At 40.9% G+C, this 18988-nt stretch overlaps 1 protein-coding gene across 1 annotated transcript; it reads right to left on the bottom strand.

Moving 5' to 3' along the window:
• Positions 1–344: 344 nt before the first annotated feature.
• Positions 345–18419, bottom strand: GPR182 (G protein-coupled receptor 182). The gene is made up of 2 exons (XM_040425704.1): positions 18186–18419; positions 345–2237 (listed from the first exon to the last, which is right to left on the bottom strand). Exon 2 carries the CDS (start codon positions 2214–2216, stop codon positions 1128–1130), a length of 1089 nt encoding a protein of 362 aa, XP_040281638.1. The 5' UTR covers positions 2217–2237; positions 18186–18419; the 3' UTR covers positions 345–1127.
• Between the last annotated feature and the right edge of the window lie 569 nt (positions 18420–18988).

The following is an 18988-nucleotide window of genomic DNA, read 5'->3' as shown; positions in this document are numbered from 1 at the left end:
TATGCACAGTAATAGTCACCTGCACACACAGATATCCCCCTAAAATAGCTAAAACTAAAAACAAACTAAAAACTACTTCCAAAAATATTCAGCTTTGATATTAATGAGTTTTTTGGGTTCATTGAGAACATGGTTGTTGTTCAATAATAAAATTAATCCTCAAAAATACAACTTGCCTAATAATTCTGCACTCCCTATATATGTCATCATCACACTCACACATGTAAAGTTTCATTTGATTCCAACAACTCCTTGGTACATTTATTCCCCCCACTGGGTGTACGTAGAAGAATTTAGGATAAAGACTGAAGCAAAATCAAGAAAAATAATATATAGACTAAATGCAGAATTGAATTTTCCTTATATTTAATGAAAATACAGTTTTCCATATATGATACAGTTATTTGATACGAAATATTCAATATTTACAATTCATTTCTTAGATCCTTGCGATGTTCTTCAGGTGTGACGAGTAGATAAATACAGCTAAATACAGCAAAGTTAATATTTACATTTAATGTGATTTATGCCTTTTGTGATGTCAGAGGGTGAACTGAAACTTGGACAAAAACAGGATTACCTATGGATGGCTTTATATTTCAACATTTTCTAACTTTTGTTTTATTTAATGGTCTGTGTTGCCTTTGTAACTGTTTTCCATATGCCCTATTCGGGTATATGTACATCATACAGAGGATGGGAAGCCCACTTGGTACCACCCTTATATGTGCCAGAGGAAAGGGCTGATAACAGAACAACTATTGCTCCATCAGACCTGGTCCAATTACATGCTTGGCTATTCTTTTGAATAGCTGCCATGTAATAGTACAGTACATTATTTCTGCAACAGTCGCCGTGTGGAAGAAATGTATGAAGAGCAGCAACTTCCACCAGAAACGACAGGGGATCATAGTGGGCTGCTGAAATCGAACCTGCAGCAATAAGCCCAAATATCAGTCTAGATCATTCCTGCCTCGTAATTTGGAGCGCTTGGGCCGAGGGACATACTTGACAAATGATCTTGGATTACACAGACAAAGGACCTCTTAACAGGTATGCATGTGGTATACAAGAGAAGAATGGACTGTTATAAAATTATAGCTTTGCTACATAGGAAAAGCTTAATATTACATGACTTTATCTTCTGAGACATGGACTATATTTGTCAAAATGGCAGGTTCTGCAGTTATTACAACGGAATGATCTGTGATGGATGTGGATTTTTCACCTGGATTAGCATTATCTTGTTTTTCCTTAGGAATATACTTAACAACTGCATTAATAAATCTGCCTCTAAAGTCCTTACTGAAAATATTGTAAAGAATTGGGTTAGCCATGCAATGAAACAATGATAAACAGTCAATGACATCATACAGGAAATACAGAACAGCAGTTGCATGGCAGTTCAGGTAGATGTAGCTTCCATGAAGGACTAGCGTAATTTGAATAGAATGGTAGGGAAGCCAGCTGAGTAGGAACGTCAGTATATAGGCATATATAAGCCGACAATGTCTACTGCTTTCTGGTCTTCTAGATTTCCAAATGTGACAGGCCGTCATCACATTGAAGATAAGGATTATGAAGAAAGGAATCAGGAATCCGAGAACAGTTGTCATTATAGTAACAGCAAGGGCCCATTCATCATAAGTCTCAAATGGTGCCATGAACATGCACTCAGGATCTATGACATCCACCAGTTGCATATGGAAGACTTCTGGTATAGGGAATATGGCTGATATCACCCAGATCCCAATACAAAGAGCCTTACGGATTTTTTGTTGGTTTTGTTGCCAAAAAACAGAGGAAGAGGTTAAAGTCAAGTAACGGTCCACACTCAGAGCAGTAAGGAAGTAGATACTACTGAACATGTTCGCAAAATAAAAGTAATGGGTAAATTTACACAGGAATTTACCCCACAGCCAAGTGTAATCTAACATGGCCTGTAACATCCAGAAAGGTAAGGAAATAACCACCCCAAGGTCAGCCACCGCCATGTTGAGGATATAGAGATTAATAGAGCTTTTTCTTCTTCTTGATTGCCAGTTTACCCATATCACTAACAGATTTCCAGCCAATCCAAGAACAAAGGTAACGAGGTAGAGAATGAATAGAAAGACCTTCTTTACTCCTTCATCCAGGTCAACTGAACAAAGAGTAAATGAACTGTTGAGAAAATCCAGAATGTCGGTAAGATTGTGGATGTGTTCCTCAGCCATTGGAAGTTAAGACAATAAAACCTAAAAAAAAGAAAAGGGAAATGGTTTAGAAATCTGCTCCAAATGTTGATAGATTATCCCAATTTACAATTATTGACCATCATATCCTTCTGACGCTCTGAGAACATTTCAGTTATTTCCTGTCGGATATATAGCTCCAATATTTTTTAAAAAAATTCACGCAGACACTAGAGCTAATTTTGTAAGAAACCACGTAATCGGCATGGATTTGCAGCATGGTAATAAATGCAAAATACATGGGAAAGATATACAAACACCATTAATAAGGAGTCCTATGCTTAATTAATATAAAAACTACTTTCTAATTTGCCACAGTTGGGTAGACATAAGCGCAATTTACAAAGTTTGTGTTAATGGTGCTTTGTCAAATCTCAGCATTTGTTTCAAATTTAGTCCAGATCTGGTGGTTTAGAGCGTATGTGTATTACATCTTGGGCTGTAAAGTGACAACAGACTTGCAGGCCTAGCAACATTATTCTAGTTGTAGTGCTTGCATTTCATGTGGCTTCTGCAGCCAATGACTGACCACAGCAGTGAGGTGTCCCCCATGAGTCGTTACTCAGTGGTATGATGCATTGGGGGACATGTCACCACTATGGCCAGATGACAAACCAGATGTTGATGTGTGGAGACTCAAGAGCTGCAGCGGTGGTGATGGAACGAAAGAGCTTGAACTAAGTAGCAGGGATCAGGTAAATATCATTCCCTCCACAGGTTCAACCATGCTGGGGGTCTGCCTGGAAGGTCTCTGGGTAGAACAACCCTTTTAAATTCACAAAGCTGCTTAACCCCTTAGTGACGAATAACGTACTATGTACGTCATGATGTGGTATTAGTTACCGCATCATGACGTGCACAGTACGTCATGAAATGAAAGTGTCACCTCAAGTATACTTGCGGTGACACCGGCATCTTAACGGTTGTCAGGGACAGCAGAGCTGTCCAGGCACCCGTCAGAGGACCAATCACAGCGGTCCCTGTTTCCCGATCACTGTGATTGGTCACTCAGACCAATTTATACACTGCTCAATTCATCGCTAGTCACCCCACCTCATATTACGCCAAGAATGGCGTATGGTGCCCTGTTGTTGTGGCGGACATTTTAAAATTTTGGGGCTTCCTTCTAAATATGGGTCTCATAAAACAAAACACTATGAGATCTTATTGGTCATCAGATGTGTTGTACGATACCCCCATGTACAGGGAAGTAATTACAAGACAGCGATTTGAGACAATCCTGCGATTTCTTCATCTTGCTGACAACACACAGTGCCCCCCACGTGATGACCCCAGCCATGACAGGCTTTATAAAATTTGGCCCCTTATAAATTATATGAATTAAAAATTTAAAGAGGCCTACACATCTGAAAAAAATATTGCCGTGGACTAGTCACTTGTCCTTTTTAAAAGCAGGCTTCAATTTCACCAATATTTGCCAAGAAAGAGGGCACGATTTGGGCTAAAAATTTATAAGCTCTGTAAAATCGGATCTGGCTACACCTATAAATTTAGAGTGTATGAGGGCAAAGATACCCAGTTTTGCCCTCCTGAATGCCCCCCTTCCTTCATTGTGGCAGGTAAAATAGTGTGGGATTTTTTGCAACCTCTTTTAGATAAGGGGTACCACTTGTACATGGACAATTATTACACCAGCGTACCTCTTTTCAGGTGCCTTTCAGTCAGAAAGACAGTGGCATGTGGCACCATATGCTGCAATCTAAGAGGCCTGCCGAAGCCTTTGCAAAAAAAGATGATGTCCTCATAATGACTTATATACATCCAGACAGTAACAGCCCTGTTCCTGGACACGGCACAAATACCACCGTCTGTAAGCCTGTCTGCATACACGATTACAATAAATATATGGGGGGGGGGGGTGGAACTTGCAGACCAAATGCTGCAGCCCTATAGCATGGTCAGGAAATCCCACATTTGGTATAAGAAACTTGCAGCCCACCTTATGCAAGTAGCCCTGTATAATTCTTTTGTCATGTTCCAAAAAGCAGGGAACCAAGGAACATATCTTGATTTTCAAGAACTTAATATTTGGAGAGCAGCGCCAGGATAGCAGTGGGATAGCATCATCTAGTCATGCCAGCAGAATTATCCCAGGACAACATTTCCCATCAGAAGGGCAAAAAAAAGCACAGCCCAAAAGAGATGTATAGGGTCCGTTACAAGAATGGGATACTGCGGAATACCATATATCAATGTGACACCTGTCCAGATAAGCTTGGACTTTTCATTAAGCAGTGTTTCCGCATTTACCATATTTCCCTAGATTATTAATGTATCAATTTACTTTTTTTTTTACTTCTTTTATTGCCATTTTTCATTTATTATGCAATTCACTGTTTTGTAACACTCCGCATTTCATTATATTATTAGCCAATTATAATTTGGAAAATTAGACAAATTCCAAAATGTAATTCTCATTATACTCCTCGATGAATACCATCAAATAATAAAATTCTCACTACATCCCTAGATGAATACTTTAGGGGGTGTAGTTTCCAAAATGGGGTCACATTTTGGGGTACCTCAGGGTAACTTCAAATGTGACACAGAACCTGAAAATTATTCCAGTGAAATCTTCCCCCCAAAAACCATATTGTGCTCCATCTGTTCTAAGCCTGCCGTGCACCAATGCAGCAGTCGACAACCACATATGGGGTGTTGCCGTATTCAGGAGAAAATTATTAACAAATTGTGTGGTGACTTTCTCCTGTTACCCCTTGTGACAATGAAAAACTTGGGCCTAAAGTGACATTTTATAGTAAAATATGTAAAATATGTAATTTTCTTTTTTACAGCCAAGTGTTTCTAAATTCTCTGAAAAGCATATTGGGGCAAACCCAAGCATATTGGGGCAAACCCAATAACTGTCCCCAAACCCCCCCCCCCCCCCCCCGGAACAGCCTGCCAAAAAATGCTACCAGAAGTGTTAAAGTAGCCTAATGTAGAAAGAAAAGTGGCAACATTTTTTGGAAAGTTTGTTTGTGACTGAGTGGCTTTGGTAACTAAAATTACAATTTTACATGTGAAAACTGCACACACATAATCAAATATACCAATACTGCTGTGATTTTTTACATACATCACTGCAGCACTTTGGCTGCTTTATGTGGACACCCTAAAACTGTATAATGTATATCAATAGATAGTTCATGATGATAATTTTTTCTTATATATATAAAAAAGAATTTCTGTCTGTTGTTTATCTGTTCTTTACGCACGGCCAAACGACTGGACCGATCTGCAATTGTCAAATACTGTAGGTACATCGGGTGTCTGGGAAGATTTTAGACCATGCCTCAGCTCTCTAGTCTAGGATGTACCCTTCTTCAGATATTCCCAAGAAATTAAAATATGGCACCATCACATGACCTACATTAGCCAATAAAAGCCCACAGGTCTTTGACTCATGTCCCAACTGCCATACACACGGTAACATGACCCTTATCAGCCAATAAAAGCTCGAAGGTCCTTAAGTCTCTGCACACACACAGTTTTACACCATAACATAACAACACAGACATTTTTCTTCACTGCCATTTTTCTTCACTGTCATCTTGAAAGGATGACACTGTTAAGGGGGCAGGCTGCTGTGGAGGTAACAGTTAAGGGGATGGTCCGCTATGGATGTCAGTGTAAAGGGGCGGGGTGTTGGGTAGGTCACATTTTAAGGGAATAAAGCGCTGTGGAGGTCACTATTAAAAGGGCAGGTTATTTTGAAAATCACTGTTAAGGAGATGGGGTACTGTGGAGGTTACTAAAAAAGTGGCAACTGCTGTGGAGGTCACTGTTAAAGGGGTGGGCGCTGTAGTGGTTACTGTTAAGGAGGCAGGGCACTGTGGAGGTCACTGTTAAAGGGGCGGGCCACTGTGGAGGTCACTGTTAAAAAGGGGCTGGCACTGTGGAGGTCACTATTAAAGGGGCAGGTGCTGTGGAGGTCACTGTTAAGGCAGTGGGGTACTGTGGAGGTCACTGTTAAGGGAGCGGTGTACTGTGGAAGTCACTGTTAAAGGAGCAAGCGCTGTGGAGGTCTCTATTAAAGGGGTAGGGAACGGTGGAGGGTAAGGCTACTTTCACACTGGCTTTTCTGGGTCCGCTTGTGAGATCCGTTTCAGGGCTCTCACAAGCGGCCCAAAACGGATCAGTTTAGCCTCAATGCATTCTGAATGGATAAGGATCCGTTCAGAATGCATCAGTTTGCCTCCAATCAGTCTCCATTTCGCTCTGGAGGCCGCCTGACGATGCGGATCCAAACGGATCCGTCCTGAGTTACAATGTAAGTCAATGGGGACGGATCCGTTTTCACTGACACAATATGGTGCAATTGAAAATAGATCCGCCTCCTATTGACTTTCAGTGTAAATCAAAACGGATCAGTTTGCATTATCATGAACAAAAAAAATGGTTCAAGCGTTTGCATTATAGGTGCGGATCCGTCGGTGCAGATACCAGAAGGATCCGCACCTAATGCAGGTGTGAAAGTAGCCTAAGTGTTAAGGGGTGGGGTGCTCTGGTCACTGTTATGGGGGATACTGTCAATATCATTTAACGACACACACAAACGTTAAATAAATTAATGGAAATATACCTGTGTGAAGCTGTGTCATCCTGCTAGTTATTTATAAAATGCTAAAAGAATCTGCAGTTTTGCTGTATGTTTTATCTTTGCTGACATAGTTGGGGATGGGGGGGGCAATCATATATGGGTATGAGGGTAATAGGATAATTTTTTGTTTAATCATTCAGGTTTTACTTGAATACAGTGTATCAGAAATGTGAAACATGTCCACAAAGTTCTAACAGTGAAAGGGTTAAGCAGGAGAACAAGCAGGAAGTTAAGGAGTTCCTCTTTGGTTATGGTATGTCAATTATTTGCCATCTCTGACTGTCAGTGTTGAAGAGAAGGACCTACATTTTGGGAATCCTTATAATTCTTGTCTTGGTGTTTAACCCCTTAAGGACCCAGCACGAACTCATTTTTCATTTTTTAATACTGACCTTCCTGGAGCCATAACTATCTTTTAATTTTTTCAGGTCATATAGCGGTATGAGGGCTTATTTTTTTGCAGGACAAGTTGTACTTTCTAAAAGGCACCATTTAATATTACATACACTGTAGTAGGAAGCTGAAAAGATATTCCAAATGGTTTTCATTTTTACGGCATTCCCTATTCTTTCTCCGAGTCAGTACAATTACAGTGATTACAGCGAATTTTATAGTTTTTGTGTTTTGCTACTTTAAAAAAACTGAAAAATAAAAATTTATATTTGCAATGCCATATTTACATCTATGGAACTGTCTGAGGGCTCAATTTTTGCGGGGGCAATCTGTATTTTGTATTGATACCATTTTGGAGTGTATATGACTGATCACTTTATTTATTTGGGAGGTGAAGAGACCAAAAATATGGCAAAATGGCCATTTTGATTAGATTTTTTTCCATCACACCATTCGAGATAAATACTTTTATAAAGTTCAGGCCCTTTTGGGACCGGGCAAGGCTATTGATGTTTTTTTTTATTTATAAATCGTTTATTATTTTCTGAACCAAATATACAGATTTCCATATCAAACAATTCAAGTCTACAGAAATATTTTACACAAATTAGTACATTGGATCCTTTGAACCCACCCCTCCCCTTTTAATTCACTGCTGCGGGGTCCGCCCGTATTTTAATTTCTACCTTAATTTCTGTTTCCAAAAATTTCCACTGTAAGGGGTCTTGGGAACCTGGAGCGAAGAAGAAAACCTGCCCTCTCAAAGTATCGTCACTCCGGTTTCCTTGCTATTCTTCTATAGGCCTCAATAGTGTCTAGCCGGGCCCTCCATTCGTAGAAGCTAGGGCTATTCTTTGTATCCCAATATTTAACTATCAAGGCCTTTGCGACCATGAAGCCTTCCATACTGACTAGTAGTTGGTGGGGGGTCAACTCAGAAAGGGAAAAAAGACCCAGTATTGCCTGCGTAAAACTTCGGTTCAGTTCAATCTTATATCTTTTGTATAATTCCTCATAAATACTAGTCCAGAACCCACCCAGTTCTGGACTAGTAAGTGACCTAAATCTGCATTTTCTGATGAACATTTCCAACACAGGTCCTTCCTTTCCTTATATATTTTGGCGAGGAAGGCAGGGGAGTAGTATAGGCGATGTACAACCTTGAACTGAATCAATCTATATTTCTGAGAGATCGATACTCTTTTTATATTTTTATATACTGTATCCCATTCCAAGATGGTCCCATCGCCCAATTCAGCTTCCCAGCCTCCCTCACTTTTAAATGTGGTTATTTCCCCCAGACAGTCCCGAAATCTATGATATACACTGCTCAAAAATATAAAGGGAACACAAAAATAACACATCCTAGATCTGAATTCATTAATTATTCTTCTGAAATACTTTGTTCTTTACATAGTTGAATGTGCTGACAACAAAATCACACAAAAATAAAAAAATGGAAATCAAATTTTTCAACCCATGGAGGTCTGGATTTGGAGTCACACTCAAAATTAAAGTGGAAAAACACACTACAGGCTGATCCAACAATTGAAAAAATGAGGCTCAGTAGTGTGTGTGGCCTCCACGTGCCTGCATGACCTCCCTACAACGCCTGTGCATGCTCCTGATGAGGTGGCGGACGGTCTCCTGAGGGATCTTCTCCCAGACCTGGACTAAAGCATCTGCCAACTCCTGGACAGTCTGTGGTGCAACGTGACGTTGGTGGATAGAGCGAGACATGATGTCCCAGATGTGCTCAATTGGATTCAGGTCTGGGGAGCGGGCGGGCCAGTCCATAGCATCAATGCCTTCGTCTTGCAGGAACTGCTGACACATTCCAGCCACATGAGGTCTAGCATTGTCTTGCATTAGGAGGAACCCAGGGCCAACCGCACCAGCATATGGTCTCACAAGGGGTCTGAGGATCTCATCTCGGTACCTAATGGCAGTCAGGCTACCTCTGGCGAGCACATGGAGGGCTGTGCGGCCCTCCAAAAAAATGCCACCCCACACCATTACTGACCCAATGCCAAACCGGTCATGCTGGAGGATGTTGCAGGCAGCAGAACGTTCTCCACGGCGTCTCAAGACTCTGTCACGTCTGTCACATGTGCTCAGTGTGAACCTGCTTTCATCTGTGAAGAGCACAGGGCGCAAGTGGGGAATTTGCCAATCTTGGTGTTCTCTGACAAATGCCAAACGTCCTGCACGATGTTGGGCTGTAAGCACAACCCCCACCTGTGGACGTCGGGCCCTCATATCACCCTCATGGAGTCTGTTTCTGACCGTTTGAGCAGACACATGCACATTTGTGGCCTGCTGGAGGTCATTTTGCAGGGCTCTGGCAGTGCTTCTCCTGTTCCTCCTTGCACAAAGGTGGAGGTAGCGGTCCTGCTGCTGGGTTGTTGCCCACCTACGGCCTCCTTCACGTCTCCTGATGTACTGGCCTGTCTCCTGGCAGTGCCCCCATGCTCTGGACACTACGCTGACAGACACAGCAAACCTTCTTGCCATAGCTCGCATTGATGTGCCATCCTGGATAAGCTGCACTACCTGAGCCACTTGTGTGGGTTGTAGACTCCGTCTCATGCTACCACTAGAGTGAAAGCACCGCCAGCATTCAAAAGTGACCAAAACATCAGCCAGAAAGCATAGGAACTGAGAAGTGGTCTGTGGTCACCACCTGCAGAACCACTCCTTTATTGGGGGTGTCTTGCTAATTGCCTATAATTTCCACCTGTTGTCTATCCCATTTGCACAACAGCATGTGAAATTGATTGTCACTCAGTGTTGCTTCCTAAGTGGACAGTTTGGTTTCACAGAAGTGTGATTGACTTGGAGTTACATTGTGTTGTTTAAGTGTTCCCTTTATTTTTTTGAGCAGTGTATTTAAGAGAGTGTGAGTTGGGTGTCCTTAAATCTGAAACAATAATCCAAAAAAGGGCTTGCCCTAATAGCCAATAGGCTTTTATCCTGAGTGCTCGTATATGCGTGACTAAATTGTGCATACCTATATCTATCTAAGAGAGTTACCGGTGTACCTTTTATTAATTCATCTAAATAAATAATATTATCGTGTGATATTATATATGAGTTAAGAGGTTAATTCCGCGTGAATTCCAGTATTTATAATCTACAATTGACTTAAATTATTTTAAATTATAATTGTGCCAAAGTGGGGTAAAGTGAGTAGGGCATGTTACACCTAATATTTTTTTTATCTTGTTCCAAACCCTATTTAATGTATCGCTAATTGAACACAGTTTTTTCCTCTTGCCCGGGTGACCAGTCTCCAAAATAGAAAAAATGTCCCCATATGGCCCCTGAAAGTCCCTTGAAAGGATACCTAGTAGCAAAGCGGCCTGGCAAGGCTATTGATGTTTATTTATTTATTTATTTATTTATTTTAATATGGAATAAGAGGGTGATTACATTTTATTTTATTTGTATTTTAAAAATGTATTTATTTATAAAAAAAATTACACTTTTTTAAAGTTTTAACATGATCATCTGATTACTTCTTCCTCAGGGGCCTGATAGGAACGTCGTTATGACAGGTCTTAAAGCCTTCAAAAAGTCTGAGGCTTTCATAGCAATTGAGCAGCTCCCTCAATCTCGGTGCAGGTCAGCCATTCAGTCCCCAGGAATGCGTACCTCATATGCCATGGTCAACTGCAACCATTGGCATTATTGCTCATCACGGACACTGCCTCTGGGTGTCAGGTGTGTAAAACAGCAGGCACCCAGTGGCTATGGCACCTGCTAAGCCCTGGCTTTCACAATACATGTACAGTGTAAGTGGTTAACAGGGGAATACATTGGGCAAAACTACATCTCAAAAATGTTTGGGCTTGTAGTTAGCCAGAAAGTCGAATATATATATTTTTTTAAATAAAAGGAGAATTGCTGCCTAGCCTGCTAAAAAATATTTAATATTTTTTTCAGTATTTATCCTAAAAACACTCCCTACATTTCTACACACAAACATTAGTTGTGATGCGAGGGCCTAGATTACAACCATCAGTCTGAATTACATTCACCGCTGGATAACATGCACCAATGTCTTCAGGCTGACACTGATTTTAGTACATTGGCACTAATGTCTGAATGCTGGCACACTGGTATTTGGTTAGCATAATATAGTGATGAGGCAGTCATGTATTAGCTTGTAATGACTACCAGCGATTAAAAGGGTATTTTGGCTATTTCCAGCTGTCCCATAGAGAGTAAGTGAATACATGGAGAGGCAGTGTGCTACAGATTCCTAAGTAGCTGGTACCTGTAAAAGGGAATATATACAAGTGTTGTCCAAAAGCCAACAACTTCTTTAAAATATGATTCAAAATGAACTGATATATACAGTGCTGCCCATAATTATTTATACCCCAGGCAAATTTTGACTTAAAGTTACTTTTATTCAACCAGCAAGTAATTTTTTGACGGGAAATGACATAGGTGTCTCCCAAAAGATAATAAGACGATGTACAAGAGGCATTATTGTGGAAAAAAAAACATTTGAGCAAAAAGTGTCCAGTCCAAAATTATTCATTCTTTACCCCTTGAAAAAGCTGACGGCGAAACGTGCGTCGGGGCACGGACTGCTGGTGTTGTGGTAGATACGTTGGTCAGTATGCTTTATTCTTTGTTCATTGTACTATTCTTTAGATAACATAGTGTGAGTTGATGTCCATATAGTCTAGGGTCCATAATTTGACCTCTTGATAATGCATTATAGACAGGACAATACCCTCTTATAGGCACTGACTGTATCTTATTGTTGTAAGGTTATATAGGCACTTGCACTTTACGTATATGTACTGTAATTACCACACGTCTGCAGTCTGAGTGACATTTTAAGTGTTCTTAATGTCTGTGTGGCCAGTCGGTCGCAACTCTATTTTGTACTAATAAACATCAGTGATTTTGTATAAAAGTCATGTTGTTGGAGTTGTGATTTGTAATTTAAATAGATCCATATATCTTTTATTGGTTGCGCTATGGGTGATATTGGTTCACTTACTTGATAAATAAAAGGGAAACAAGTTTTGGTTTATCAAAATTATTCATACCCTTCTCAATAATCAATAGAAAAGCCTTTATTGGCTATTACAGCAATCAAACGCTTCCTATAATTGCAGACCAGCTTTTTGCATGTCTCCACAGGTATTTGTGCCCATTCATCTTTAGCAATGAGCTCCAAATCTTTCAGGTTGGAGGGTCTTTAGCTCCCTCCACAGATTCTCAATTGGATTCAAGTCTGGACTCTGGCTGGGCCACTCCAAAACGTTAATGTTGTTGTCTGCTAACCATTTCTTCACCACTTTTGCTGTGTGTTTTGGGTCATTGTCATGCTGAAATGTCCACTGGTGCCCAAGGCCAAGTTTCTCTGCAGACTGCCTGATGTTGTCGTTGAGAATCCTCATGTATTGCTCTTTTTTCATGGTGCCGTTTACTGTGATTAGGTTCCCTGGTCCATTGGCTGAAAATCACCCCCAAAGCATTAGGTTCCCACCACCATGTTTGACAGTGGGGATGGTGTTCTTTGTATTGAAGGCTTCTTCTTTTTTACGCCAAATGAAGGAAACATCATTGTGACCAAACAATTCAATTATTGTTTCATCTGATCATAACACAGAAGACCAGAAGTCGTCTTCTTTGCCCAGATGAGCTTTTGCAAAGGCCAAGCGAGCTTTTGTGTGCCTTATCTGGAGAAGTGGCGTCCTCCTTGGTCTGCATACGTGGAACCTAGCAGTGTGCAGTGTCCGTTGGATTGTCTGCCTTGAGACATTGCCACCAGCAGAGACCAGATTCACCAGGATGGCCTGGGTGGTGATTCTTGGATTCTTTTTTACCTCTCTAACTATCATCCTGGCCAGCACAGGTGTCACTTTTGGCTTCTGACCACGTCCTCTGAGATTTTCTACAGTGAGATTTGCTCAAATGTAAATAAAAGCTGAGAAATGTTTTTTTTTGTCTCTTGTACATCGTCTTATTATCTTTTGGGAGACACCTGTCATTTCCCGTCAAAAAATTACTTGCTGGTTGAATAAAAGTAACTTTAAGTCAAAATTTGCCAGGGGTATAAATAATTATGGGCAGCACTGTATATATATATATATTTTTTTTATTGAAATATTAGAACTGCATCTTTAAGGGAAAAATCTGTTGCAGAAACATGGTAAAACCAACTCTCTACTTGGAAGGGTTTATCTGATTAAGCAAACATACAGTATTTTAAAATGGCACTATGGATGATTTGTCGTTTGAGGGAATTTTACATTGAACACCCTTCACCATATTTTTTGTACGGGCCATCTATATTTTTATATAGGTTATTTATGTAACCCCTTAGATGCCTCTCTCACGGCTAAATAAGTTTAATTCTTTTAACCTTTCCTCATAACTAAGACCCTCCATGCCACTTATCAGTTTAGTTGCTCTTCTTTGTATTTTTCCAGCTCCAGGGCATCCTTTCCATAAAATAGTGGCCAGAACCGAACTGCATATTCCAGATGAGGTTGCACCAAAACCCTGTATTGGGGTTGTACAGGATTTTAATATTGTTGGCTTGTCCTCAGAATAGGTCATAAATATCTGATCCGCATGGTTCCGCCCCCCCCCCCCCCCCGCCCCCAGCCCCCCGATGATCAGGGGTAGCTGTGGTGCCAGTTTTACACAGTTCTTACCACTGTGTAGTGGACAGGGCTGTTACTGCAGCACTGCTCCCATTGAATTAAACGTGAGCAGCACTGCAGTAACCCGCTCTACCCACTATACAGTGGCAAGAACTGTGTAGTTTAGGTGACTGAGATACCCTGAAACAGCTGATCGTGGGGGTGTATGGTGTTGGACACCCACTGATCCTACAAATACGCCATCAATAGTAAAAATCCTGGGCAAATCCTCACAATAAAAGTAAAAAGCTACAAATTACAAAGAATAGAAACATTAACTTCCCTCAAAGGAAAACATTGCCTTCCCCTCTCTGGGATTCATTGAGGGTTATTAATAAAAAAATAAAATGCTAAAAGTAAGCCTTCTTCAATTTTATTTTACCTTGTTACAGTCTATGTTTTATTGTTGTATTTCAATTTCCCCTTGTTATATTCTGTATCTGGCTATCTATAGTTGATCATATATGAAGCAGACAAGCACTGGGATATAAGTGCTCATGTATACCTCTGACATCCACACCACTGTAGTATAAACATCACCACTGCCCCTTAGAATAACAAGTCCATGACACATTCCATAGATAAAGAAAAATCACCCAAATATAAAAAGGAAGATAAAAATGTTTCATGGTGATTGATATCAGCTAGGTGGATAGAGAGGTACTTTCACAAAGCATTCCACAATAAGAGGTCAGGCCCTATGTCCCAGCTTTACAGAGAGCTGGGGAAATATGTGGAAATTTTTAACTGCTAAGGTCAGAGTGGACTCGCAAAACAAAAGAGATCAACGTGTAGGCTATACTTGCACTAAATTAAAAGAAATGAAAAAATACCGATGCAGACATTGTTAATTTGTCCTATTCATGCCGGAAAGCTGACAGACCCACTATAGTGAATGGGATCCGTCAGGCGTCAGCAGCTCCAATGATTCTGGTATTTTGTTCCTATACCAGAAGAGAATACCAGAATTTGGCTGCACGATGTGAACCTCACCTTAGAGATACATATGTATAATATGTGGAATTAGCTTGTAGCTGTAACTCCATAGACACACTGATACTTAATATGAACTGTTAGTATATACATGAGGCACATGTTTGCATCTTTTGTACTGCACTGCAGGATATACTGGTGCTATTTAAATCATTTGCAATTTTAGTGGTTTTCTTACTAATAGGCTCCTTTCACACGAGCGTGACTGATTGGCTTCAGATGCGTTCAGTGAAACTCGCACCATTTTGCAAGCAAGTTCAGTCAGTTTTGTCTGCGATTGCGTTCAGTAGTTCCGTTTTTTCAATGCGGGTGCAATGCGTTTTGATGCGTTTTTCACGCGCGTGATTAATAAACTGAAGGTTTACAAACAACATCTCTTAGCAACCATCAGTGAAAAACGCATTGCATCCGCACTTGCTTCCAGGTTGTAATCCGTTTTTCACTGAAGCCCCATTCACTTTTATGGGGCCAGGGCTGCGTGAAAAACGCAGAATATAGAACATGCTGCGTTTTTCACGCAACGCAGAACTGATGTGTGAAAAAAAAACTGCTCCCGTACACAGACCCATTGAAATTAATGTGTCAGGATTCAGTGCGGGTGCTATGCGTTCACGTCACGCATTGCACCCGCGCGGAAAACTCGCTCGTGTGAAAGGGGTCATACTTGTAGTAAAAATTGAAATGTGTTTTTCTTCTGTGCATACTACTTTCATAATTCTAGTACTATTGGGTCACTCAGATTGGGTCACTGTCACTAGTGGGGTACCTCAGGAGTCAGTATTGGGCCCTATTCTCATCAATGTATTTACTAATGATCTTGTAAAAGGCTTGCACAGTAAAATATCAATTTCTGCAGAGGACACTAAACTGTGTAAAGTAATTAACACTGAAGAGGACAGTATACTACTACAGAGGGATCTGGATAGATTGGAGGCTTGGGCAGAGAAGTGGCAGATGAGGTTTAACACTGACAAATGTAAAGTTATGCACATGGGAAGGAATAATGCAAGTCACCCGTACATACTAAATGGTAAAACACTCGGTAACACTGACATGGAAAAGGATCTAGGAATTTTAATAAACAGCAAACTAAGCTGCAAAAACCAGTGTCAGGCAGCTGCTGGCAAGGCCAATAAGATAATGGGTTGCATCAAAAGGGGCATAGATGCCCGTGATAAGAACATAGTCCTACCACTTTACAAATCATTAGTCAGACCACACATGGAGTACTGTGTACAGTTCTGGGCTCCTGTGAACAAGGCAGACATAGCAGAGCTGGAGAGGGTCCAGAGGAGGGCAACTAAAGTAATAACTGGAATGGGGCAACTACAGTACCCTGAAAGATTATCAACATTAGGGTTATTCACTTTAGAAAAAAGACAACTGAGGGGAGATCAAATTACTATGTATAAATATATCAGGGGTCAGTACAGAGATCTCTCTCATCATCTATTTATCCCCAGGACTGTGACTGTGACGAGGGGACATCCTCTGCATCTGGAGGAAAGAAGATTTGTACACAAACATAGAAAAGGATTCTTTACGGTAAGAGCAGTGAGACTATGGAACTCTCTGCCTGAGGAGGTGGTGATGGTGAGTACAATAAAGGAATTTAAGAGGGGCCTGGATGTATTTCTGGAGCGTAATAATATTACAGGCTATAGCTACTAGAGAGGGGTCATTGATCCAGGGAGTTATTCTGATTGCCTGATTGGAGTCGGGAAGGATTTTTTTCCCCCTTAAGGCTCCATTCACACGTCCGTTTGTGTTTTGCGGATCCGTGGATCTGCGAAACACAGACATTGGCGATGTGCATTCCGCATTTTGCGGACCGCACATCGCCGGCACTTAATAGAAAATGCCTATTCTTGTCCACAATTGCGGACAAGAATAGGACATGTTCTATTTTTTTCGGGATCGGAATTGCGGACCCGGAAGTGCGGATCCGCAATTCCGGATCTGGGCAGCACATCGTGCTGCGCCATAGAAATCAATGGGTCCGCAATTCCGTTCCGCAAAATGGACCCTAAGGCTGGTTTCACACGGGCGTTGCGGATTGGGGCCGGATGCGTTCAGAGTGCGTTCAGTGAAACTCGCACTATTTTGCAAGTAAGTTCAGTCAGTTTTGTCTGCGGTTACGTTTAGTTGTTCAGTTTTTTCCGCGCGGGTGCAATGCGTTTTGATGCATTTCTCACGCGCGTGATAAAAAACTGAATGTTTACAAACAACATCTCTTAGCAACCATCAGTGAAAAACGCATCGCACCCGCACTTGCTTGCGGATGCAATGCGTTTTTCACGCAGCCCCATTCACTTCTATGGGGCCAGGGCTGCGTGAAAAACGCAGAATATAGAACATGCTGCAATTTTCACGCAACGCAGAACTGAAGAGTGAAAAACAACGCTCATGTACAAAGCACCATAGAAATTAATTGGTCAGGATTCAGTGCGGGTGCTATGCGTTCACGTCACGCATTGCACCCGCGCGGAAAACTCGCTCGTGTGAAAGGGACCTAAGTGGGGAAAATTGGCTTCTACCTCACAGGGGTGTTTTTGCCTACCTCTGGATCAACTTGCAGGATAACAGGCCGATCTGGATGGACAAATATCTTTTTTTCGGCCTTATATACTATGTTACTATGTTATTTATTAGATTCTTCAAGACATTAAGTTTAGTTGCCTAAAATTAATTTTCCTATTGAAATTATTATATTACGCCTTATGTGAAATGCTATTAAATTGTTATAGTAGAATAGTGCAAATTGCATGGCGCATAGTATAGAACAGTGGTCGTCAACCTGTGGCATGCTGGGAGTTGTAGTTTTGCAACTGGAGTGCTAACGGAGAACACTGCTACAGTACTAGAAACAAGGAGACATGCCAACTTGATGCACATCTATGGTAGCACACCCATTAGACCATGCACATTAGTTGAGATAAGATCACACGCTCGTAAAATGAAACTTTTTTAAAAGCTATATAACAGCTTGAAAACATGGAATTGAAGTAAAGCCTCTGCCATTTAGGATTACCAAGAAACCAGTGTTGGTGACTATAATTTCTTTGCTGCAGATATAAGTTGTGATCTTCTTAACAATTGCGTTGATCTTTCCACAGTTGAGTAAACTTAATTAGTTAAATTCATCATGCTTCAACACAAAAAACACATTAAACTTCTAAGGGTGCAATACTACAAGTCAGTAAAAATCATCAGTGGCTTCCACCCATATAATGGAGTAGTCTTTAATCAATTTAGAAGGGTTCTTACCTGAGAACAAGCTGTACAGGTTTCTTACAGTTTAATTCACTCCTACTCCCAGCTCTTTAGTTCTCGTGTCCGCAGCAAGTGACATGCGCTTACACTTGTTAGCAGCACTGACTTTCAGGAAATGATCCTATATATCCTGCAATCATTGCTGTGGCTCTGGTTGCCCAGGATATCCTCTTATGCAAAGGCAAACACCTTCTAAGGTTCTCCGAGCCATAGAGTGGACCAGTCCCTTTGTCCTGGTGCAAAGAATGCAGCTAAAAAGAATTTCTAAACAAATAAGTCTTTCCTTTCTCCCATGGAGCACATAAAGAGATTGCCTGATTTATTTTCATTCTTTCTATAGCTTACGCGTGTGATTAACACATTGGCTTGAGTTTTCAAGCTGTGATAATTACCCCTTTCTACAGTGCAAATATTTTACTAGGTATTTCAAAGGACTCCATAAAACCAAGCTTTGCAAACCTGTGTAGATGACAAGAGCTCTATTGTGGAGATGTGTTGTTACATAATTTATAAAGTGACTGGAACTTTACCGGGAAGCTCCACATTTTAATGTTTGCATTACAGAAGATGAGCTAACAGATCCTTAAAATCTAGGAATCTGCTATCAAAGCTGTGGTTATCTGTGAATGATTTGATAATATCAGGTAATTGCTAAAGTGTAAAAGTGTCCCTACGGGTCTACATATGACAAGTATATCCTGCTGTTACCCCCAATACTATGCCCGCTGTGCTCCCCATGTCTACAAACATTATACTGCTGAAATAACAGTGCCATACACATAGTCCTCCCCATAGTA

This window comes from Bufo bufo, chromosome 3 (genome assembly GCF_905171765.1).
Source record: "Bufo bufo chromosome 3, aBufBuf1.1, whole genome shotgun sequence".
NCBI classification, from domain to species: domain Eukaryota; kingdom Metazoa; phylum Chordata; class Amphibia; order Anura; family Bufonidae; genus Bufo; species Bufo bufo.
This window is presented reverse-complemented; position numbering and strand designations above follow the sequence as displayed.